The sequence below is a fragment of the Bufo bufo genome, chromosome 4, assembly GCF_905171765.1.
Source record: "Bufo bufo chromosome 4, aBufBuf1.1, whole genome shotgun sequence".
Lineage (NCBI taxonomy): Eukaryota > Metazoa > Chordata > Amphibia > Anura > Bufonidae > Bufo > Bufo bufo.
The window spans coordinates 316,834,131-316,860,105 of NC_053392.1; the positions used below are offsets into that span (position 1 = coordinate 316,834,131).

The following is a 25,975-nucleotide window of genomic DNA, read 5'->3' on the forward strand; positions in this document are numbered from 1 at the left end:
CTGTTTAAAGACAATTCCCCCTGGTCTATGGTAGTCCTGCTGAGGAAGTCCGCTGCACAGTTTAGGCTTCCTTTTAAATGAATTGCAGATATCGACTTTACATTCTTTTCCCCCCAGAGGAAGATTTTTTTGGACAGACCTTCTAGTTTCTGAGATCGTGTGCCCCCCTGATGTTTGAGGTAGGACACGGTCGTTACATTGTCTGAATAGACCTTTATATGTTGGTTTCTTAATTTTGGAGCGGCTACTTGTATTGTCTCCCAAACTGCCCTCAGCTCTTTGTAGTTTAAAGACCGAGCTGCAATATTTTGAGGCCAGTCTCCCTGGTAGAGATCGGAAAAAAAAATTGCACCCCACCCTTTTATGCTGGCATCTGTATGAACAAGCACTGCTGGGGTTCTGAACCAGACCATGCCCTTCGTTAAGTTTTTTGTTTGAAGCCACCACCGGACTGAGGATTTTATGTGGCCCGGGATCAGGATTTTCCTTTCCAAAAAGGATAGATTTTTGTCCCACTTCCTTAGAAGCCAGGACTGAAGGGCTCTGTAATGGGCCTAGCACCAAGGGACTGCTACTATGCAGGCTGTCATCTGACCTAAGAGACTCATCGCTTCTCTGCACGAGCAGGAACGACGTCCCAGGAAGGCCCTGATCGCTGACTGCAGGTTCTGAATTCTTTCTGCTGGAAGAAAGGTTGTTTGTTTTTCCGAATCTAACAGAACCCCTAGGAATTTTACCCTGGTATTTGGAACTAGGGATGACTTTTTTAGGTTTATCACCCAACCTAGAAATGTCAGAGGGGAGCAGATGATGTCTCGATCTGCTATAGACTGATCTACCGAGTTGGAAATCAGTAGAAAGTCGTCTAGGTAAGGAACGACCATCACACCCTGAGACCTCAGGGAGGCGACCATCTCTACCACCAGCTTCGTGAAAATCCTTGGGGCTGAGGCCAGCCCGAAGGGGAGAGCCACGAACTGGAAGTGGTGAACAGACCCTTTGTGATCCTTTATTGCAAACCGCAGGAACCTTTGAGACTGGGAGTGAATAGGAACATGATAGTATGCGTCCTTTAAGTCGATTGTACAGAGGGACACATCTTTTTGAATTAAAGGAATGGTGGAATTTAGAGATTCCATCTTGAATTTTTTGTAGATAACAAAATTTTTTAGCCTCTTGAGGTTTATGATCATACGGAAGGAACCCCCCGGTTTCTTTACTAAGAAAAGGCTGGAGTAGAAACCTTGCCCCCGTTGAAGCTCGGGAACAGGAATCACTACTCCCAAGTCCCGGAGATTCTGAACCTCCCTCCAGATCTGGCTGTGCTGACAAGAAGAAGGGTGGTGAGAAATCAGAAACACATTTGGAGGGGGGGAAGATAACTCTATCCTGTATCCGTTTCTGACAAGATTTTGAGCCCAGAGGCTGGGAGAAGTCTGATGCCACTGAGCAAAAAACTGGGATAGTCTTCCCCCTATCCTGGCGTCACTGCTTCTCACCTCCCTTGTTTTGGGGATTAAAGAGGAATCCTCTACCCCCTCCCCCCTTTTGGGTAACTCCAACGTCCAGATTTACCTTTACCACGAAAGGAGCTATTTTGGGAAAATTGACTACGAAAGGAAGTTTTCTTTTTAGCGGTCTTCTCTTCAGGGAACCCTTTCTTTTTATCCGTAGCCTTCTCAAGGATCTTGTCCAGTACAGGACCAAACACGTATTCCCCTGAGAAGGCTATAGAACATAACTTCATCTTGGAAGAGTTGTCGCCCGACCAAGATTTCATCCAAAGTGCACGCCGGGCAGCATTGGACAAAGCGGCGTCCTTGGCTGAGAACCTAATTGTCTCTGCAGAGGCGTCCGCTAGAAAACCTGTGGCGGATTTTAGTAGGGGAATAGTATCGAGTATCTGGTCCCTAGATGTCTTGTTAACTAGATGACTTTCTAATTCATTCAGCCACAGGTACATAGACCTGGCGACTGAAGTAGCAGCTATGTTTGTCTTGACACTAAACATGGCTGCCTCCCAAGACTTTTTTAATAAACTGTCAGCCTTCCTTTCCATAGTGTCCCTTAACTGACAGGAGTCCTCAAATGGAAGTGAGATTTTTTTTATTGACCTTGGCTACCTGGACGTCAATTCTAGGGACCTCGTCAAAAATCTTAGAATCTGACGGGTCAAACACAAGGCGGTTCCTGAATTCCTTGGAAATTCCCAGTTTCTTTTCAGGATGGGCCCATTCATCCATCACCATTTCCTTAATGTTTTCATTTATGGGGAAGACCCTGGAGCATTTGACCTTCAATCCACCAAACATTTCCTCCTGAACCGTATGGGGTCGCTGGATGTCCTCCACCCCCATGGTATCCCTGACAGCCTTTAAAAGGTCACTCATCTCACTGGGGGTAAAGAAATATTTCTTAGTGTCCTCGACGATCTCACCCTCAGATAGGGGGTCGTCATCCTCTTTTTTAGAGGATGAGGCATCGTCCTCTAAATCTTCGGAGTCAGAAATATCCGCCATCCTGGGCCGTTTAGGTGGGTGAGACCCCCGGATCTCCTCACTGAGGGAGGCCAGGGAAGACTTAACCTCCTCCTGAATCATGGATCTGAACTCCTGCATAATTGAGGGCTGTTCCTCTCTCACTAATTTGGCAATGCAATCCATGCAAAGTTTTTTTGTATAGTCATCAGGAAGCCGGACGGAGCACTGGATGCATCTGGCGGTCTTCTTTGACTTTTTTTAAAGTTAGTTTGGCCTAAAGTGAGAGAGGCAGTCCATTAAATTTATGCCAGTCTGGTATAGGAGCATAACTTAGATGCAGTATACCAGCCGACCCCCAGGGGGAGGGGAACAATGAATACACTAGGGTGCACCCCCCCCTCCCCCGCCATCTGGGAAGCTGCCGGCTGCCCAGGTGGGCTCCTCACGCAGGGGAGCTCTGGAGCGGTCTGCTCCTTCAGCTGCGGCTCCTTCTCCTGGTCCGACATGTCCGGTCAGCGAGCGATGCAGAGAGCGCAGCGGGGAAGAGTGCTGGGAGCATTTTTTATAGAGGCCCCGTCCACTTCCGGGTTTCGCCGGCAACCCGGAAGTGACGTCAGACGCGCGCGACTGCGCAGAACGTCCTTCCGGTCGACTCCCCCACAGGGAGGTAGGCGACCTGCGGCAGCTTAGGGCAGGCTTCCCTCAGCAGGGAGCGTGACCCCGGTGTCACCCTGCCAGCTTTAGAACTAGTCCGGAGAGCAGGGGACGCTTTTCTGGATGATGGACCCGTAAGGGAGGCCACAAGGACCGCCGATGCGGTCACCCTGGTATCTTAAAAATAAAAAACGAGGTCCACTTCACCTCCCTGAATCCAGAGAGGACTTTTCTCTGTCCTGGCCGCTATAGGGGCAGGAACACACTGGTGAATGGTGGTGGGAGGGGTCCTTTTAAACCTCTCTCTGTTCCTGCCCCTACAGAGGTCAGGTGTCAGTCTCTCTCTGGGCCGTCATGGTGGTGAAGTGGAAAAACAATTTCAGAACGGCCTGGATAAGTCAAAGCGTTTTAAAGTTATTCACACAAACTGACACTGGTCAGATTTGCAAAAAATAGCCTGGTCCTTAAGGTGAAAAATGGCTTGGTCCTGAAAGGGTTAATTGATCACTGGAGTAATGTTGATGTATTGCTATTAACCCCTTCTACCCCGGGCTAGTTTTCACCCTTCTGCCCAGGCCATTTTTTTTTTTTATCTATCTGACATGTGTCACTTTATGTGGTAACTTTGGAACACTTTTACTTATTCAAGCCATTCTGAGATTGTTTTCTCGTGACACATTGTACTTCATGACAGTCATAAATTTGAGTCAATATATTTCACCTTTATTTATGAAAAATCCCAAATTTACCAAAAAAAATTTAGAAATTCACTATTTCTCAGCTTGTAAAACAGAAAGTTATACCTCATAAAATAGTTATTACTTAACATTCCCCATATGTCTACTTTATGTTGGCATTATTTTGGAAAAGTCATTTTATTGTTTTGGGACGTTAAAAAGCTTCCTTCCAAAACCCACTTTTTAAAAGGACCTGTTCAGGTCTGAAGTCACTTTGTAAAGCTTACATAGTGGAAACCCCCCATAAATGACCCCATTGTAGGAACTACACCCCTTAAGGTATTCAAAACTGATTTGACAAACTTTGTTAATCCTTTAAGTGTTCCACAAGTTTTAAAGGAAAATGGAGATTAAATTTCTAAATTGCACTTTTTTGGCAGATTTTAAATTTTAATCCATTTTTTTCTTTAAACATATCAAGTCAAACAAAACTCAATATTTATTACCCCGATTCTGCGGTTTATAGAAAGACCCCATATGTGGTGGTAAACGGATGTAAGGGCACACGGCAGGGCGCAGAAGAAAAGGCCATATAGTTTTTAGATTCCATGTCCCATTTGAAGCCCCGCAGATGCACCTTACAGTAGAAACTCCCAAAAAGTGACCCCATTTTGGAAACTAGGGGAATAAGGTGACAGTTTTATTGGTACTATTTTCGGGTGCATATTTATTATTTAATTAGCAATTAAAAATCATATTAAGTTTTTTGTGAAGCAAGGTAACCAAAAAATGCCTGTATTGGCACAGTTTTTATTTTTTACAACATTCATCTGACAGGGTAGATCATGTGGTATTTTGATAGAGCAGGTTGTTAGGGACGCGGAAATACCTAATATGTCTACTTTTTATTTTTTTTTTATTTCACTTTAGCATAGTAATAGCAGTTTTGAAGCAAAAAAACTAAAAATCATATTTTAGTGTCTCCATTGTCCGAGAGTCATATTTATTAATTTTTTTGACAGATTGTCTCAGGTTGGGTCTAATTTTTTGCAGGATGAGGTGACGGTTTGGTGGGTACTAGTTTGGGGGGGGGGGCATACACCTTTTTGATAGCTTGATGTTGCAATGTTTGTGATGTAAGATGACAAAATTTGTCACTTTTTGTGATTTAAGGTGACATTTTTTGACACCGTTTTTATTTTTATAATGGTGTTTATCGTACCAGGTGGATTTTGTTATATATTTATAGAGCCGGCCGTTTAGGATGCGGCGATACCAAATATGTGCGTTTTTCTTTTTCTTTTATTATAAAATCTGGTGAAAGAGGCGTTTTTTTTTCTTTTTTACTTGAAACTTTATTTTTTTTTTATTAAAAAGTTTTTTTCTTACTTACTTACTATCAAGTTGCGAAGTACTGTGAATTTCAGTGAGTGTATTGAGGAGGCGTGTCTGGCTCATTCAGCCTCCTCACACTTCCGCCCAACCACAGCATCATGGAGTGAGGAGTGTACCTAATATTTGGACACGCCTTCTTTGAGCTTGATACCGGTCACGTGACCTACTTGGTCATGTGCCCGCTCACATAATAGTAGAGGCGGTCTTATAGTAAACCCGCGCAGGCTTAACCTCTTAAGGACACATGACGTACCGGTACGTCATGATGTCCTGGTACTTAAGGACACATGACGTACCGGTACGTCATGTATGGTTCCGATCACTGCCGCTGGGCGGGCAGTGATCGGAACCCGGTGCCTGCTCAAATCATTGAGCAGGCACCTAGGCTAAATGCGAAGGGGGGTCCTGTGACCCCCTCCCCCCATGTCGGCGATCGCAGAAAACCGCAGGTCAATTCAGACCTGCGGTTTTCTGCGTTTCCGGGTTATTCGGGTCTCTGAAGACCCGATAACCCGGAACAGGATGGTGATGGTGGTGTGATTTCACCCCACCAATCACCATCCAGCGATCCTGAGTGGCGATGGTGACATCACCACTCAGGATCGCCTCCGATTGGTCTGTGGGTGGGACAGCGGCAGATTCAAAAGATGCAGGCGCTCCTCTCCTCCTCCTTTTGTGTTCCGGAGCCGGAGGAGAGAGGAGCTGCCTGCACGTCGTCAGTCTGTGCCATCATCAAACCATCTGTGCCACCCAGGACCCGATCTGTGCCCCAGCACCCCCCATCTATCCAGCAGGTACATAGGGAGAGCATAGGGAAAGTTTGGGTTAGGCAGGGAAAAAAAAGGGAAAGTTAGTTTGTTCAACTTTGATTGCATCACCCTAAGTTAGGGTGTCTGGGGACCCTAGACCCCCCCAGGGGTGCTGCCGCTTGCCCCCCCCCCCCACACACTTTTTTGGGGTGCAGTATTTATTTTATTTTTTTGTGTACGCCGACTGTGGCCGGCACTCTTAGCATCTGGCCACTGTTAGCGCATCGCACACCCCAACGCTGATCAACTTCGGACGGTTGATCAGCGGTTTAGAAAAAAATAAATAATCAAATTTTTTGGCCTTTAGTTATTTTTTATTTTTTTCTGTTAGTTTTAGGGTGAGTTTGTGAACACCCGTGCCCCCCCACACACGCACACAAAATAAAGAGTTACACACACGCACACACACACTCCCCTATGGCCCGCCGGAAGTTCTCGGCCGAGAAGGCATACGCCCAGCTTGCCTCCGACTCCGAGAGTCCAAGTGAGGACGAGGATGACCCCACATTCCTGTTGTCATCCGCGTCCTCCTCATCATCTAGCGATGATGATGAGCCCCCAAGGTGGCGGAGACGCCGCCAGGCGGAGCAAGGGGACCGCCATGTTAGGGACCCTGTGGCCCAGCCTGGTACGAGCAGCTCTGGGGCTCGTACTGGTTTCCCGGCCCACAAGTTAAATCCACCGGAGTACCCTGCCGGTGAACTAGTCTGGTGTAGCCCAGAGCGATACGAGCCCGTGATTCCTGATTTTGTAGGCCAATCAGGAATCCAGATTTCCACAGTGGGCTACACTGAATATGACTTTTTTTGTCATTTTTTCAGTGACCCACTGGTAAATCTGATGGTGGAGCAGACGAATCTGTACGCCCAACAGTTCGTTGCTCAACACCCGGGCTCCTTTTTGGCCAGGCCCGGTGGCTGGACGCCGGTCAGTGCAGCCGAAATTAGGACATTTTGGGGCCTCGTGCTGCATTTGGGCCTGGTCAAGAAACCCAGTGTCAGGCATTACTGGAGTGGGGACGTCCTATACCAGACCCCACTTTACAGTACGGCCATGACACGCTCCCGGTTTGAGGCCATCCGGAAAGGTCTGCATTATTCCGATAATGCAGCATGTCCCCCCCCCCCCCCCCCCCCCCCCCGAGGTGATCCTGCCCATGACCGTCTGTATAAGATACGTCCGGTCATCGATCACTTTGGGGCCAAATTCATGGAGGCCTATGTACCTGGAAGGGAGGTCGCGGTTGATGAGTCTCTCATTGCGTTCAAGGGGAGACTCATTTTCCGCCAATATGTGCCCTCCAAGCGGGCGAGGTATGGCGTGAAGCTAAACAAAATTTGTGGGAGTACCTCAGGGTACACTTACAAATTTCATATATACGAGGGGCGAGATTCCCGGATTCAACCCCCAGAATGTCCCCCCACTCTGGGTGTTACCGGGAAACTTGTGTGGGACCTTATGTACCCACTGCTGGATAAGGGTTACCACCTGTACGTGGATAACTTTTATACCAGTATCCCCTTGTTTCAGTCCCTTGCCGCCAGATCCACGTCCGCTTGTGGGACCGTGCGGAAAAATCAACGCGGCCTCCCTGCCCTCCCCCTCCAGGTACCTATCCCCAGGGGTGAGACCCGTGCCCTTACCACTGGAAACCTGTTGCTGGTCAGGTATAAGGACAAGAGGGATGTCCTTATGCTGTCCACAATTCATGGTAACGGCATCACCCCTGTCCCTGTGCGAGGTACCGTGGCAACGGTTCTCAAGCCCGATTGTATCGTCGACTACAATCGGTATATGGGAGGAGTGGATCTCTCTGATCAAGTCCTCAAGCCATATAACGCCATGTGCCAAACCCGGACATGGTACAAAAAAGTTGCGGTCTACTTGGTACAGGTTGCCATGTACAACTCTTTTGTACTATCCCGAAGCGCTGGCAGCACCGGGACATTCCTCCAGTTCTATGAGGCAGTCCTCAAGGCCCTGATCTTTTCGGACCGGGAAAGAGCAGGCCTGAGTACCTCGGGGAACTGTAGGCGCCCGGATCGTCCCTGGCCAACACTTTCCTGGTGTGGTCCCCCATACTGGAAAGAAGGGACGAACCCAAAAAAGGTGCAGAAGGTCACAGGAGGGGGATACGGAAGGACACCACAACTCAATGTGACACGTGCCCCAATCATCTGGGCCTCTGCATTATTGGTTGCTTCAGGGAGTATCACACTTCCATGGAGTACTAAATTTATATCCCAATTTAGCACTGACCTCGGATAAAAAAAACTGGTTCTCAGACTTGAGACACCCAAAAAAACTAAAATAATTTATTAAAAGTAGACATATTAGGTATCGCCGCGTTGGTAATCTCCTCTATAAAAATATCCCTGCCTGGATAAGTCAAAGCGTTTTAAAATTATCAGCACTTAAAGTGACAGTGGTCAGATTTTCAAAAAATGGTCTGGTCCTTAAGGTGAAATAAGGCTGTGTCCCTATGGGGTTAAAACCAGCCAGCACGGACGCTTGGTCTGTCACTGTCACACGCAGGACGGGATGCAGGATTGCTCCATGAACATCAACCTCTTCATAGAGAGATAAAAATGAAACAACACAGTGATTGATCATCGCTGATTCTTGATTTCTGAGTCCGGTTTGTACTCAGGCTATTGGGCACTTGGTTGCCAATGTTGTTGCACTAGTCCAGGGATGATTTGGCTGTGGGCCATTGAAACACGTCTGTACGTCGTGTGGAGTTGGCATGAGTGTACCCCTGATCTTTTGTTTCCCTGACGAATGCTGGGCAGTCATCGCCACTACACGGGGACAATCAGAGGCATGTAGAGGTGGGAATTGGAGGAAGGTATACGGACACAGGGGAAGAGACCCAACATCTGTGTCCCACCAACTTCTCTTCCTCAATACAACTTACTACTCCCTATCCCCCTCTAAGTCTTTCATTCTCTTTTTGTATGCGAGAACACTCTATGCATGCATGTGTTTTCCACTATTTTTTGTATCATTTAGAGATATACTTTATGGGCCTATTTTAAATTGATTAGTTATTAAAAGCTAAGTTTTACTAAGGTCACCCACCACTTGTTAATTATTGTATAGAAAGAAATTAGACAAACCTTGCCATGATGTTGAATAGAAAATGCTCCAAGAATTTGATTTGGGAGATCACTCAAACGTCCAATGTACAAACTCAACCCATGTAGCTCTTCTATCAGTTTGGAGGGAAGCTGAGCATTCATTTCCTCATAGGGATGAGTTAGTGAACCTTCATTCTGCCTTGAAGAATCTAGAAACCTAAAAAACAAACAAAACAAAAAAAAACACATGATTTTATTAAAATAAAAAAACAAAACAGTTCACCTCTTTTGTAAAGTAGGTAAAGTCCATGGTAGAGTAGTAAGTCCACCTGTCATGATGCTCCTAAAGAGTTAAAAAGGTTCTGTACGTTACAAAGAGTCAAGAGTCAGTATTATACGTTATTGGCAGTAGTACACATTAACCAGTTCAGGAACTGGCACAGTTTAGGCTACTTTCACACTAGCGTTCAGAGCGGGTCAGTCTGATGTCTGCTCAGACGGATCCGCTCCTATAATGCAGACGTTTGTATCCGTTCAGAACGGATCCGTCTGCATTATAGTTTGAAAAAAAAACTAATTCTGAAAGTAGCCTGAACGGATCCGTCCACACTTTACATTGAAAGTCAATGGGGGACGGATCCGTTTGAAGATTGAGCCATATGGTGTCATCTTCAAGCGGATCCGTCCCCATTGACTTCCATAGTAAGTCTGGACGGATCCGCTTGCCTCCGCGGGGCCAGGCGGACACCCGAACGCTGCAAGCAGCGTTCAGGTGTCCGCTCACTGAGCGGAGGCTGAACGCTGGCAGACTGATGCATTCTCAGCGGATCCGCGTCCACTGAGAATGCATTAGGGCTGGACGGTTGCGTTCGGGGCCGCTTGTGAGCCCCTTCAAACGGAGCTCACGAGCGGACACCCGAACGCAGGTGTGAAAGTAGCCTTAGCTGTTTTCAAGTGCATTATTTTAACGGCTATCGTGGTTTATTTTCAAACCATATTTTTGCTTCTTTATGCTTTTCTGTACATTTTAGATTTTTTTTTTCTGGTCATATATTGCCCTAAAATAGACTTTGTATTTGCATTCGTCATGGTCTTCCAAAATGTCTACTTTCAAGTAATCGGGTCTCAGCTAGCGGCACAAGTGGGTTATCTTGTGTGTTGTCCATATCAGAGCAGTGGGGGTCCAACTCCTGGCACCTCTGACGATCAGCTGTTTAAAGGGGCCACGGCATTCATTTGAGCACTGCATCATCTTCAATGTTTATTTGCATACTGTTAAATTTGCAGTGGTGGTGCAGTGCAATTAGAGCTCTTCATCCCATTCAAGTGTTGCTGGGAGGGAAGTGTGTCGTAGTTAGACCCCCCACTGACCTGATATTGATAACCTATCCTGGGGATAGGTTATCAATATTGTGCAATTTGACAATCCCTTTAAGTGAGATGTAATAAAACTAATGATAGACTCAGCTAAAGCTCTCCCTTTACCAATATTTTTATAGATAGAAGACATAGTGAAAAATATTCAGAAACAGGACTTACCTGTATAAAAACACTTTTACGTAATGTAAAAACTTTGTGCATTGGTTTCGGATTTCTTCAGCTTCATTGTGAATGTTATTTACTTGTCCTTGAGAAAAAATAAAATAAAATACATTTTCCAACATCAATACATAAATAGCAAATGTAGTATTTCAGGCTCCATCATAAAGCTGTCTCTCTTGAATTTGTTTTTGTTTAATGCTATATTTCATGCCAGCAAATTGCTGCAGTGAAGCTGATGGGAAGTATAAAAAAAAGAACATACACAAGAACAACTCCACCTTTGCTAGATAAAAGCTTGTTGTAGTTTGTAATAAACTAATCAAGTGCTTAAAATGGCACAACCCTCAAATTTATTTTATCACGTATTAACAACCTAATTTGTTTTTCACAAAAAACAGGTGTATGGTTTTCTGGATATAATTTTGTGAAGCCACTCCATGTGTTCTACATCTTGTCCTGACTATTAGGCTACATGCACACGACCGTATGTGTTTTCCGTATGCCATCCGTTTTTGTATTGCAGATACATTGTAACAATGCCTAAAATGGAGAAGAATAGGACATGTTAGATATTTTTTGCGGGGCTACGGAACGGACATACGGATATTTTTTGCGGACTCATTGAAATGAATGGGTCCGCATCCTATCCGCAAAAAAATAAATAAAAAAACACAGAACGGACACGGAAACAAAATACGTTCGTGTGCATGAAGCCTTAAACTTCCTCTTGTTTGGACATTTAGCACAGCAGGCAGTCTAACTTAACTTTCTCAGTCAGACCATTCACTGTGACCAGAGGGTTAGGGGATGAGTGACTCAATTGCAGCATCTGTGGGCATCTTTATCTAGGCCTATCAAGAGAACAATAGTGCCCTCACTCTGTTATCCTAATTCCGCTAATCTACTGTTTTACAAACATAACATCCTTCCCTCACAGCTGCAGTAAATAACAATGGATTACCTATCTATAAGAGTTTACTTCTCTATGGTAACTGCTACAGAAGGACACAATTTTTTTATATTTACGGTAATTTTCAAATGGTATAGTGCTGCTGAAATAAAAAAATAAAAATCCTAAAAATTGTTTTCTATTAGTATTGACTTTTAAAAGAATAACTCTTTCTGACAGACGTGCCTCTCTAAACATTTCACACTTCAATGATAATCTATGTAGGATGCTTACAATTTGTATCTACATATAAATAATGATGGCGAGCAGACTATAAAGACAATGTTGGGTCAATAATAACATAGAAAGTTTAAGGCCCATTTATAAGTGGCCAATTTTCTGGAAGGGGTGTTCCTAGTAGGAACTTTTGTCCCTGATAATTGCCCTGTATATGCCACCGATCACCCAATGAACCCGCAAACACTCCGTAATTGGGCGAAAGCATCATTGTGGTGGATACCAAAATCAAGTAGAAAATCACGCTGCCCAAAAACAATGAATCTCTATGGGGGAATACGTGATCGCTGTAGCAATCACGTGTCCCCATACAAATGCAGCTCTCAACTCCTCCAATGAGCAGGCAATTATCGGGAACAAACTGTTCATTCCCAATAATTGCCTGCTGTGTCAGCATGTGCAAAGGAGCCTCTATATTCACCTGTACTACTGATTCCTACAAAGCAGTCTGCAAATTTATTAACTACGTAAGCGTTGGGAAAAAAACTTACCAAAGTCAAATGAAATGGGCTGTGTTAAACCTTCAAGCGTACTTATTTTTTGCCTTAAGAAAAACAAAAAGTATATCTCACTATATATACATATAATTAAATTCCAAAACCATGCATACAGTGTCATACATTTCTACAGCATGCATGTTTAAAGGGGTTACGCAGTGCAAAGATATTAACCTCCTAAAGGTCACCTCAAAATTAGAAAAACCCTCCCAAATCTCACTTTTTTAATAGGTATCTGAAGTAAATCTTGCTGGCACACAACTCAGGGGACACAATTGCATTTTTAACTCCTTAACGACCAACAATACGTTCCAGCAGTCGTAACTTTCATTTTTCAAGTTTTCTTTACTTTGGGGAATAGTTTTAGGGTTTTTTTTAGGAACCATTTTGGGCTATATATATTGTTTTAAATAACATTTTTTTATTGTAAGGGGAAAGAAAACCCCCCCAGCAATTTTAACATTATTTTTTGGAATTTATTTACTTATTTTTTTTTTTTTTTTTCGTGTGTATGAGGCCTTATTCTCAACTTGAATTCTAACAATGATATCCCCTGCTGATGTTGTACTAATAGTATGATTCTGTATGCGATTGTGTGAAAGCTTGGACTGTCAGTCTCTAGCTGCTCCCAATCCGGAAATATGCCAAATCAGTAACCCGCGCTTTTCAGCCCAAACTGTGCTTGGAGTAAGTAGTTAATTGTGTTTTCCCCATGTCAGACAATGGGGGCATATTGTGCTGCTTCCTATTCAAAGTTACCTGCTAGTCATCTCCTTGGTAGAGGTGGTGCAGGTTAATTACAACTGTTTGTCCCATTCAAGTGAACGGTAGAAGAAGCTGTAATTACACTGCACTGCCATTGCAAAGGAGACGGCATGCAGGTAATTCTGAAGAGGAAGCCGTGCTCGCATGAGTACCACTACTCCATTAAACAGCTGTTTGTGGTCCACCAATCTGATGGACATCAATATCTTTATAATCTCATTATAATCATAATGGTGTGAGCCAGCCCTTCTACAGCATGGTTAGAGGATCCACAGGATGGTTTGCCTCCAACCGGCAGGAGCCTATGCTGCCTTTAGACCCCATAATAAACCATTACAGTTAACATCTGTTCTTATGACTTAATGTTGTGCTATTCTTCTCTTATTCCTGCTAGAAGCTTATGGATAAAAGGTATAGATGGGTGTTACTACTTGGGGGTCTGTCCCTGCAGTCTGCCACTAGAAGCTCTTATTGAATAATGTTAGACTGTGCAGGAACACCCACCCAACTGGTGACTCCCATCTGTACCTTTATCCATAAACTTCTTGGAAGAATAACAACATTGCTTACCGGTAATCGTTTTTCTCGATACCCATGACGGCACCCAGTGCGACTCAGGACCTCCCATCAGGACAGGAAACCTGAGAAGATAAAAAGGACACACCTCCACCTAACACCAGTGGAAGAAATAAATTGTTCTCCGGAGAGAAGTGATAAGGGATTAAAGACCCTTTTTTTTTTTTTTTTTAAAAATCTATATTACTTCATATAGACCTGACTGATACCCTATATATATTTATATAAATGTATCTGTATATGTATCTGTATATGGGGAGGGAACTATCGGGTGCCGTCATGGGTATCGAGAAAAACGATTACCGGTAAGCAATGTTGTTTTCCCCTCACCCATGACGGCACCCAGTGCGAGATAGACTATAAGTAGAGTCTAGGAAGGGGGGGGCCACAGCCTGAAGGACCTTCTCCCCAAATGAGGCGTCAGAATGGAGCTGCAACCTATAATGTTTGAGAAAGGTATGTGGGGAACTCCATGTAGCTGCCCTACAAATCTGAGCTAAAGACACATCAGCTCTTTCAGCCCATGAAGTAGACACTGCCCGAGTAGAATGGGCCCCGAACCCAGAAGGAGGGGAAAGACCCAAGGAGATGTAAGCCTTCGTTATGGCCTTCTTCACCCATCTGGCAATAACCCCGCAGGATGCTTTTTTACCCCTATTCCCACCTAAAAACTGGACAAGAAGGTTCTCGTCTTTCCTCCACAAAGACGTAACGTCAAGGTATACTAACAAGCATCTTTTAACGTCCAAGCAATGAAAACTTTTTTCCCTGCTATTGGAGGGGTTAGGAAAAAAGGAAGGTAACACAATGTCCTGGCTCCTGTGAAAATCCGAGACAACTTTTGGAAGGAAGGCAGGGGCCTGATTACTACTTGATTGTCCTGGATGACAGTATAAGGTGGATGTGCAGAGGTAATTGCCAGGAGAAAAGCCATTTTAATGGACAGGATGTCAATTGGGATCTCCAAGGGCTCAAATGGTTTATCGGTTAGGGCTGTCAAGACCCTGTTTAGATCCCATGGGGGGGAAAGAGGTCTTACAGAAGGATGGATTCTGGCCGCAGCAGAAAGGAAACGTTTGACCAAAGGATGAATTGCTAACTGATAGTCGAAAAAATAGCTCAAAGCCGATACCTGTACTTTTAGGGTGGAGGCCTTGAGTCCCTTGTCTAAACCTGCCTGTAAAAAGTCTAAAACCTTAGGTATTTCTGGAGGTTTAAATGGATCAGGGCTAGACCCTAGAAAGGAAGCAAAGATATTCCAAACTCTATTATATTTCCTGGCTGTTGTAGCTTTCCTACTGCCTAGAAGGGTGGAAACAACCTTGTTAGAAAGCCCTCTCCTCAACCAGATGTCCCTGTCAAACTCCATACTGCCAATTGAAGAATCTCCGGATTGGGATGGCATACAGGCCCCTGGAAAAGGAGGTCCTCCCTTGGAGGGATCATCCAGGGGGGGGCTTCTGGCTAGATTTAACAGGGTGGAGTACCAGATTCTTTTGGGCCATTTCGGGGCTACCAGGATTATAGAGGCTCCTTCCCTCCGTACTTTCTTCAGTACCTGTGGAATTAGGGAAATAGGCGGGAAGGCATAGCCGCGTTCTCGGCTCCAGTCCTGGGCCAGACTGTCCACAGCTGTAGGATTCTCTGTGTGATTTAAGGAGAAGAACCTCTCTGTCTTCCTGTTCTTCCGGGTAGCAAAGAGGTCTATAGTTGGGGTCCCAAACTTTAAGACAATCTGGGAAAAGACTTCTCCGTTCAGACTCCACTCTGCCTGGCTGAGTTCCACTCGGCTTAAAAAGTCGGCCACCGTGTTCTCTTTTCCCTTCAGATGTACTGCAGATAGGAGCAGGTTCCTGTCTTCTGCTATTTTGAAAATTTCCTGGCAGAGGAAGATTAAGGATGGTATCTTTGTTCCGCCCTGATGATTTATATAGGCCACTGTCGTTGAATTGTCCGAGTAAAAGACCAGTTTTTTGTTTAAGACATCTGGAACTGCCACCCTTAGAACTCTTTCTACTGCTTTGAGCTCCTTGTAATTTGATGTGCAGGCTCGGGTTCTTAAATCCCATCTTCCCTGCCAATATTTCCCATCTGAATGAGCCCCCCAACCCCACGGACTGGCATCTGTTGTTATCTGTATGGGTTCTATGAAGGACCAGGGCATCCCTGCCGAAAGATTCTTCTCGGATGTCCACCATAGGAGGGAATACCTTGCTCTGGAGGAGAGATGAAATTTTTCCTCTAGCGTTTGTGGAAGACCATTCCATTTCTTTAAGATATCCCACTGTAACGATCTTGTGTGAATCTGAGCAAACGGTACGGCGGGAATCGTAGCCGTCAGGTGCCCCAATGCTGCCATCGCCTTTCTGATGGAACATCGGAAGGAGCGGAAAAGGATCCAAACATGTTCTTTTGTTGAAACTATTTTCTTCTGAGGAAGGAATGTTTTCTGAGCCGTGGAATCTAGCTGCATCCCTAAAAATATGCAATTTTGAGAGGGGGTTAGGCAAGACTTTTCTCGATTGACCTTCCATCCCAGATCCTTCAATAGAGAACACACCAGGACAAGTTCCATCTGTAACTGTACTTTCGTCTGGGCTATGAACAAAAAATCGTCCAGATAGGGTACTAACACTATCCTGGACAATCGGAGGAATGCCACCATCTCCGCCACAACCTTTGTAAAAATTCTCGGGGCTTGTGAGACCCCAAACGGGAGGGCCCTGTATTGCAGGTGCAGAAGCTGGCCCTTCACTTGGACTGCCGTTCTCAAATACTTTTGGGAGGAGGGATGAATAGGGATGTGATAATAAGCATCCTCTAAGTCTATACTTGCCATCCAGCAATCTTTGTATAGCAGGTCTATAGTTGTCTTTATCGTCTCCATCCGGAATCTTTTGTATTTCAGGAACTTGTTTAGTCGTTTTAGATTTAAAATCATTCGAAAAGATCTATTGGGTTTCTTTACTATAAAGAGTGGGGAGTAATACCCCCTGCCCTCCTCTTCTTTTGGAACTTGGCAAACGACTCCTTTGTCCAATAACAACTGAACCTCTGCCTCAAACTGTGGACTTTAAGGGATCTTTCGGAGTTGGAGTGCGGGTGAAGAAATTTTGGGGATAGGAGAGAAATTCCAATCTGAATCCCTCTGCTATCCCTACCAAAACCCATTTGTTTTGGGTGACCTTTGACCAAGCCAGGAGAAAGGAAGAGAGTCTTCCCCCAACCTGGAGACTGGCGTCATTGCTGCTTATCTTTTTTATTATCTTGGGATTTAAAAAGGAAGCCGCTAGATTTCCTCTGAAACCGATCCCTCTCTTTCCTGTCGTAGGGCTTGCCCCTCTGCCTTCTAAAACTTTGCTGGGGCCTACGAAAAAAGGGGGGCTTCTGAGGGACAGGAAATCCCCTTTTTTTGTCAGAGGCCTTCTCCAGGATGTCATCTAAAGATGATCCAAATAACCTGTCACCCTCACACGGAAGGGCACAGAGTCTGGCCTTAGATACCTGGTCACCCTTCCAGGATCTAAGCCAAATAGCTCTTCTAGCCGCGTTTGTCATAGCAGAGGCTCTGGCGGAAAAGCGCATCACATCAGTGGAAGCATCCGTTAAAAAATCAGCTGCTTTTGAGAAGGTGGGGAGAGAAGCTAGGAGCTCTTCTCTAGGCCTTTTTTCTTTAAGGTGTGTCTCTAGCTGGTCAATCCATAGTCTCAGCGACCGGGAAACCCAAGTGGCTGCGACTGCCGGTCTGAGACAGGCGGCCAACGTCTCCCAAGCCCGTTTAAGATATATATCCGCTTTTTTATCTAACGGGTCAGAAAGACAACCTAAATCATCAAAGGGGAGGGCAGACTTTTTTGCAATCTTGGCGACTGGTGCATCCACCGTAGGGGCCCTATCCCAGCTTGAGGACACTTTTTCTTCATAAAGGGTACTTTCTTTTTACAGAGGAAGGTATGAAGAACTTTCTGTCAGGATTTTTCCACTCTTTTTTAATAATCGCCTGCATGCTTTCATGCATAGAAAAAACCCTATGCTTTTTAGGGCCTAATGCCTGGAAGGCCTGATCCGCAACCGATCTGGTCTGCTTAATGTCTTCCAACTGCATAGTTGCTCGGACCGCTTTTAGTAACGGCTGCGTATCCTCAGGGGAAAAGAAGGACTTCCCTGAATATTCCTCGTCCGAGGAGTCCGAATTACTGGAATCTAACTGCCCGGATTCTCTGGCTTCACTATCGGACGAGTCCATTTCTATACTGTCACATTCTGTGGCTTTATCCGGGGATCTGGCATGGCCTTTACTGAATGCCTTGATTAAGGACTTCATAGATCTTGTAAGGGTCTGGGACTGTTCCGCTACCAGTTTGTCTATACATGCTGTGCACAGAGGTTTCTGATAGGATGCAGATAGAGTCGTTTTACAATCTGCACACTCTTTGTGTTTTGACTTGGAAGACGACTTTTTAGGAGGCTTTGGGATCAAAGATAGAAACACCTTATTAGTAAAAAGGAACGTTCTCACCATGTGAATTTTCCTTTCCCCGTCCTTAGGACCAGTACCGGACTTGCAGGCCTCAAGGGGTCCAGGGGTTCAGCGCGTCCATCTGTAGGCTCCGACATGCTTGCCAGCTGGATCCTACTTCAGCACAAAAAAACTGTGCCCCCGCTGGCTGCCTGCACCTGCTGCCGCATTTATAGTTTTAAAAGACGCGCCTCGGCCCTCACTTCCGGGTCCTGCGCGTCGGGAGAGAAGCCCCGCCCCCCCTGACGTCATCAGCCGGCCCTCACAGCGGCTCCCCGCAGGACCGGTAGCGAGTGCGGGCGCAGGCAGACTTGTGGGGAGCGGCTTCCGGCACGGCCACAGAACTACCGCTCCCAGGGATAGGTCTTCCCACGGCAACGCCACAGACCCCCCCCCAGCGCTGGCTTCTTCTTCTTGAGGTATGTCGTGCAGTACTATTGCTGCTTCTCAGGAACTCCCATCCGGAGGACAGGAAACCTGAACTGGTGTTAGGTGGAGGTGTGTCCTTTTTATCTTCTCAGGTTTCCTGTCCTGATGGGAGGTCCTGAGTCGCACTGGGTGCCGTCATGGGTGAGGGGAAAATAGAAGAACAGCACAGCAGAGTTAAAAGAATAGATGCTCCAGAATGGTCATTTCACATGGAATATAATTATTTACTAAAACTAACATGTCTGGAGAGGTGCCAAGTGCCCTTTAAAGGGGTTGTCTGGGTTCAGAGCTGAACCCGAACATACCCAGAATTTCACCCAGGCAGCCCCCCTGATGTTAGCATCGGAGCATTTCATTCTCCAAAGCTCTCCGTTGCCCTGCGCTGGATCGCGCAGGGCAAGGGCTTTTTTATTTATGTTTTTACACTGCTCGGCGGAGACTTCCACCTAGCAGTCTATTCGGCGACGTCACCGGCTCTGATGGGCGGGCTTTAGCACTGCCCTAGCCGTTTCACAAGCTAGGGCAGCGCTAAAGCCCACCCATCAGTGCTGTTGAAGTCAGCAGGCTCACAGCTGGGCGGAAGCCTCCTCCTAGCAGTCTCTATGGAGAGCAGTCTATGGAGAGCCCGGTACGTCAGCGGATCTCTATAAAATGCCTTTGCCCTGCGTGATTCAGCGCAGGGCAAAGGAGAGCATGAAATGCTCCAATGCTCATATTAGGGGGCTGCCGGGGTGAAAATATGGGTATGTCCGGGTTCAGAGCTGAACCCCTTTAAAGGGGTTGTCTCATGACAGACAATGGTGTCATATCGACGAAGGACAACATCTGCATGGAGTTTGTATGGGTTTCCTCCGGGTACTCCGGTTTCCTCCCACACTCCAAAGACATACTGATAGGGACCTTAGATTGTGATCCCCATTGGGGATAGCGCTGGCTTGGCTATTTTCGTCAAGCCCATAGAAGTTAATGGGACTGGTGGCTGGTAATGAGCGGTGCACTCCCATTCACTTCTATAGGGAGCCGGCTTGATGATGGCCGGACCGAAGTCCTCCAGCCACCACCTTGCGGGGCTCCGTTCTCAATATAAGTGCGGGTCCCAGCGGAGGGACCTGCACCTATAAGACAATGGGAGCATATCCAAGCGATATGCCCCCATTGTCTATTATGAGACAACCCCTTTAAGTTCTGTTGCTTCTAAATTGTTGTACTTATGGTGACAAACCACATAAAAACCAAGCTGAACTGTACAATATATACAAGAAAAAAATCCATACCTGAGCAATCCAAACAGAACATCGGTGGATTCTACAAGTGCAGTTTCAGTCACCCAATGAAAGCCAAAAATCTCTACGGTGTCCGTCTCATAGTCAGTCGGAGAAGGGTCAAGCTTCAACAAGAGCCTGGATAACAAAGTCATAACCAAGCAGGTACATAAAACAAGGATGCTGCTTTATCATGCTTCTGGAGGCCCTAGGCCAAGGCTTCATGCTGATTTATAGGCACATCTAATGGACTTCTATAGAGGACATGCACCCGAAATGTCACAAGCCTCAAAATCCAACACTGCTGGATTTCTTGCAATATTTGCATAAAAGCAATAGAATACTCTTCCCCTATTTACTACTATTGGCAGGTTTGTGAATATCGCATTAAACAATAAATTGTCATGAAGCCCTGGACTAAAAACATCACATTTTCATCACGTAGATAAAGTAAAATAAAATAAAAAGGAATGGAAGTTTTTTTTTAAACACATAAAAGGGTCGAGTAGTTTAGAAAACCGCTTTTCAGATATTCTATTTGGACATTTTGCAGTTCATTCAGGACCTCCATCAACTGAGGGGCGAGCATAAGGATAAATATTGTTCCTATAACTGTCCTGTTTAAATGTGCTGCCAAGCATCTGCTTATTCATCGGGCGATCATAATTTTTGGTCACAATTCCATAGAAGAGAGTGGCGCTGCCTGCAGGAGCAATAGAAGATGCTGCCCGTTTCTTCTATGGTTTTGTGACACCAGGACCTTCCCAGGGACCTGAGCCGAGGTGCAGCCACGCTGGGAGCTGTATATGCCAGTACGGGAGTGTGCCCTCTGCACAATTCCAGGTGAGCATGCATTTGGCACTTTATCCTCTTTACACACCATGGTCCCACCCATTGCGCCCCCCAAAAAATCTGTGAAAAAGTCAAAACAGGGATTGGCTGCCTAAAAAACAATGAATCTGTATGGGGATGAGCGACAGTAGTAGCAATTGCTACGTATACCCAGCCATCACCGCCACTCCTGAGCTGTGAGTCGGCTTGCGTTCAGGGTGTGTTCAGGGAAACTCGCACCATTTTGCAAGCAAGTTCAGTCAGTTTTATCTGCGATTGCGTTCAGTTTTTTCCACACGGGTGCAATGCGTTTTGAAGCGTTTTTTCACGCGTGTGATAAAAACTGAAGGTTTCCAAACAACATCTCCTAGTGAAAAACAACCATCAGTGAAAAACACATTGCATCCGCACTTGCTTCCGGATACAATGCGTTTTTCACTGAAGCCCCATTCACTTCTATAAGGCCAGGGTACATGAAAAACGCAGAATATAGAACATGCTGTGTTTTTCACGCAATGCACAAGTGATGCGTGAAAAACAACGCTCATGTACACAGACCCATTGAAATGAATGGGTCAGGATTCAGTGCAGGTGCTATGCATTTACGTCAAGCACTGCACCTCTGCGGAAAACTCGCTCGTGTGAAAGGGGCCTAAAAGGGTCATTAGTCCCGAGTGGAGATCAACTACAGCGTCTCTCTGGTGGACTCAGGCTGCCACGCACTGCACTGACAGAATATTCCTCTCAGGGCAGCTGCCTCCCAGATACAGTGCCATCTCATGCTCCGATGCACTCCCTTGTATTGTGCTAGATCGCGCAGGGCACGGGCTCTTTTCTTTACAATAAGGGTACTTTCACACTTGCGACAGAGAATTCCGGCAGGCAGTTCCATCGCCGGAATTGCCTGCTGGACCCGTCAAAACATATGCCAACTGATGGCATTTGTCAGACGGATCAGAATCCTGATCCGAATGACAAATGCATTGAAATGCCGGATCCGTCTCTCTGGTGTCATCCGGAAAAACGGATCCAGCATTTATTTTTGTCACAATTTTTGCAGTCTGAGCATATACGCAGACTGCAAAAACGGATCCGTTTTGCCGGAACACTCGGGGCCGGATCCGGCATTAATACATGTCAACGGGAAAAAATGCCAGATCCGGCATTTAAGCAAGTGTTCAGGTTTTTTGGCCGGAGATAAAACCGTAGCATGCTGCGGTATTATCTCCGTACTGAACAGTCAAAAAGACTGAACTGAAGACATCCTGATGCATCCTGAACGGATTTCTCTACATTCAGAATGCATGGGGATATGCCTGATCAGTTCTTTTCCAGTATAGAGCGCCTAGGACGGAACTCTATGCTGGAAAAGAAAAACGCTAGTGTGAAAGTACCCTAACACACTGCCGGGTGGAGGCTTCTGCTCGGCAATGTGTTCGGTGACGTCACCGGCTCTGATGGGCGTGCTTTAGCACTGCCCTAGCCGTTTTACTTGCTAGGGCAGTGCTAAAGCCTGCCCATCGGTGACGTCACCGGGCTTCCTGGCAGCCCCATGGAGAGCCCGGTTCGTCACTGGAACTCCTGAAAATGCCTTTGCCCTTCACAATTTAGTGAAGGGCAAAGGAGAGCATTGGAGCATGAACTGCTGCAATGCTCAAGTCAGGGGGGCTGCCAGGGTGAAAATGGAGGTATGTCCGGGTTCAGCTCTGAACCAGGACAACCCCTTTAAAAGGGTATCCCCAAGGGTGGGGTCTAATGTTTCCACATCCTGTAAAAAAGATGGCAGAACAAAAGACTTTTGTGCTGGAGTACCCCTTTAAAGGTTACAGCCACATGCATGCATATCTGTTCCGTTTTTCTGAATGGCATATACAGTACTAACATAGAAAAAATTGGGCTGGGCATAATATTTTCAATAGATGGTTCCACAAAAACGGAACGGATACGGAAGACATATGGATGCATTTCCGTATGTGTCCTGTTTTTTTTTTTGCGGACCCATTGACATGAATGGAGCCACGGAATGTGATTTGCAGGCAATAATAGGACATGTTCTATCTTTCAACGGAACGGAAATACAGAAACGGAATGCATACGGAGTACATTTCATCTTTTTGTGGAACCATTGAAATGAATGGTTCCGTATATGGAACGTAAAAAACGTCCCGTAAACAGAAAAAAAAAAACGGTCGTGTGAAAGAAGCCTAACAGATACAAACCAAGTGAATACAGTGTATCTGAATGAGGCCTCTTTCACATGACAGTTTTTTTTTTTTTTTTGCGTTCCGTATACATTCCGTATAATGTACTTCGTATGCATTCCGTATTTCCATTTTTCCGTTCCGTTAAAAGATAGAACATGTCCCATTATTGCCCGCAAATCACGTTACGTGGCTCCATTCATGTCAATGGGGCCGCAAAAAAAAAAAAAAAAAACAGGACATATGGAAATGCATCCGTATGTCTTCCATATCCATTCCGTTTTTGCGGAACCATCTATTGAAAATGTTATGGCTCCATTCATGTCAATGGGTCCGCTGATCTGCTCTGACCGGTTACCATGGCAGTCAGGACGCTACTGAAGCCTTGGCTGCCATAGTCCGCTCCATGCTGCTGTGTGCACTATGCACAGGGAGAGTGTGAGGTCCTATTCACCCTAATAGAGCTCTATCAGGGTGCATAGAACAAGGGGTTAAAAGATCCCAGGTTCTGGCCCCTAAGGGGGAAAATAGTTATTAAATAAACTGTAAAAAAAAAACACCAAGTATAAATCACCCCCTTTCCCAATTTTACATATAAGGGTACTTTCACACTTGCGGCAGGATGGATCCGACAGGCTGTTCACCATGTCGGATCCGTCCTTCCGCTATTTCCCCGTGCCGCCGTTCCGTCCCCATTGACTATAATGGGGACGGGGGCAGAGCTCCGGCGCAGGACTTTTTAGTCCGGCGGCTTTCGCCGTGCTGCGCCGGAGCTCCGCCCCCATTATAGTCAATGGGGACGGAGCGGCGGTCCGGCGAAATAGCGGAAGGACGGGTCCGACATGGTTAACAGCCTGTCGGATCCATCCTGCCGCAAGTGTGAAAGTAGCCTAAAATATATAAACAATAAATAAATAAATCACATATTGCCACGTCCGAAAAGTCCAAACTATTAAAATATAAAAAAAAATCTATGTGGTGAGCGCCAGAACTGCATGCTGGAATCCAACAACGCAAGTGTGAAAGTAACTTAAAGCCCCTTTCACACGGGCGAGAATTCCGCGCGGGTGCAATGCGTGAGGTGAACGCATTGCACCCGCACTGAATCCAGACCCATTCATTTCTATGGGGCTGTGCACATGAGTGGTGATTTCCACGCATCACTTGTGCGTTGCGTGAAAATAGCAGCATGTTCTATATTGTGCGTTTTTTCACGCAACGCAGGCCCCATAGAAGTAAATGGGGCTGCGTGAAAATTGCAAGCATCCGCAAGCAAGTGCGGACGCGGTGCAATTTTCATGCACGGTTGCTAGGAGACGATTGGGATGGGGACCCGATCATTATTATTTCCCTTATAACATGGTTATAAGGGAAAATAATAGCATTCTTATTACAGAATGCTTAGTAAAATAGTGATGAAGGGGTTATGGTGATGGATCATGTGACGGACCATGTGATGAGCGCAGTGACATCACCACAGGTCCTTTTCCACAAAGAAGAAGAAGAGAAGTCGGGCTGCGTGAAGTGGATTAAGGAGAGTTTAATTTTTATTTTTTATTTTTTTAACCCCTCCATCACTATTTTACTAAGCATTCTGTATTAAGAACGCTATTATTTTCCATTATACCCATGTCATAGGGGGAAATAATAAAATCTACACAACACCTAACCCAAACTTCTGTGAAGAAGTCCGGGTTCGGGTCTGGGTACCAAACATGCCGATTTTTCTTACGAGTGTGCAAAACACATTAAAACGCTTTGCACTCGCGCGGAAAAAATAAATAAAAAAAATCACTCAATTTTTTTTCCCCCTCTACGCACTCGCATCTTATTCGGCCCCAAATCCATGACGCCGGTGTAAAAAGAGGCCTAAGGCTAAAGCTAAACAGCGACCAGTGTCCACGTTACGTAGATTGCAATGTGGCGCTGTTAAAATTGCAATTAAAGTGAAATCAAGCAGGCTAAGATTTCTACTGACTACTAATTCACCATCACAGTAAGGGTCCGGCGACAACAAGTCACAGGACACTAAGGAGTATGGCTACACGGCGACTTAAAATAATGGAGGAGATTGATCAAAATTGGTGCTAAGGAAAACAGCCTTAGTTGCCCACAGCAACCAATCAGATTCCGCCTTTCATTTTCAGAGCTTCTTTGGAAAATGAAAGGATCAATCTGACTGGTTGCTATGGGCAACTAAATCCCATTCCTTTGCACCAGTTTGATAATCTCCCCCAATCTATTTAAATGGTGTCACCATGAGACATGTTAGGACAGTCACAATGGATGGATTTTTTAGTGACAGTCACCTCACATTGAAATATATCAAATGTCGCCGTGTAACCTGCAGGCTGTGGCATGCCCCCATTTACCATTAGCAGTGCCAGGAAGCCCCGACCAGACGTCATTTATCTGCAATAAGGGGGTACAAAAATATCCAAAAACATGTTTGTTTTTGGCAGCTACACTGACAGAGTACAGTATACAAGAAAGAAACCGCTCAATAACCGCCGTGGAGCTGCGGTTATGGAGCAGGAACACCTCAGGACAGGCAGAGGAATACGGGGCTCACCTTTTTAAGCTGCCAGTTGTTAAATAGGAATCAAAGGAGAATATTTTCCCGCCATCTTTGCAGCTGTCCTGAGCACACGTAAAGCGCGGCGGGCTACAGTCCTCGCTGTCCTCGAGCTCCAAACTCTCCGTGATATACGGCGAGCACGGAGGAGTCAGGGACCCGGTAAAGTCTTCGGCCATGGTGAGCTCCGGCCGGCAGGGAACTTCCGCGCACAGTCCGGGAGCCACGCGCGTCACGCCGGCCGCAGCCAATGGCCAGCCTCGTCCTCCGCCAGCTTCTGCTTGTTCATTGGCGGAGGATGTGAAGTGTAAGCGCGGGAAATGTTAGCGGCGGCTGAGGCGATTCATGCAGTGGATACTGGACTTTCCTGTTGCGCGAATGATTGTGGACAGTTCTGGGAGCGCTGCTGCCCGGCTTGTGTGGAGAGAGGCGGCTGTTACTAGCTAGGTTGTGTGGTATCCAGTCGGGAGAGTTGTCAAGTAAAGTAGAACTGGTTT

At 45.8% G+C, this 25,975-nt stretch overlaps 1 protein-coding gene across 2 annotated transcripts in view; it reads right to left on the reverse strand.

Moving 5' to 3' along the window:
• MMS22L (MMS22 like, DNA repair protein) overlaps window positions 1–25,680 on the reverse strand; it is a 167,255-nt gene extending 141,575 nt beyond the window's left edge. Inside the window, exons 1-5 of one of the 2 annotated variants that reach the window (XM_040428788.1) lie at window positions 25,476–25,680; window positions 19,884–20,009; window positions 12,315–12,367; window positions 10,635–10,722; window positions 9,135–9,312 (exon numbers count right to left, since the gene is read on the reverse strand). In XM_040428788.1, the coding sequence (XP_040284722.1) occupies window positions 9,135–9,312; window positions 10,635–10,722; window positions 12,315–12,367; window positions 19,884–20,009; window positions 25,476–25,657 (627 nt within the window). In that variant the 5' untranslated portion in view covers window positions 25,658–25,680. The remainder of the gene's footprint in view (window positions 1–9,134; window positions 9,313–10,634; window positions 10,723–12,314; window positions 12,368–19,883; window positions 20,010–25,475) is intronic. The other variant, XM_040428789.1, reaches the window with a different exon arrangement.
• Between the last annotated feature and the right edge of the window lie 295 nt (window positions 25,681–25,975).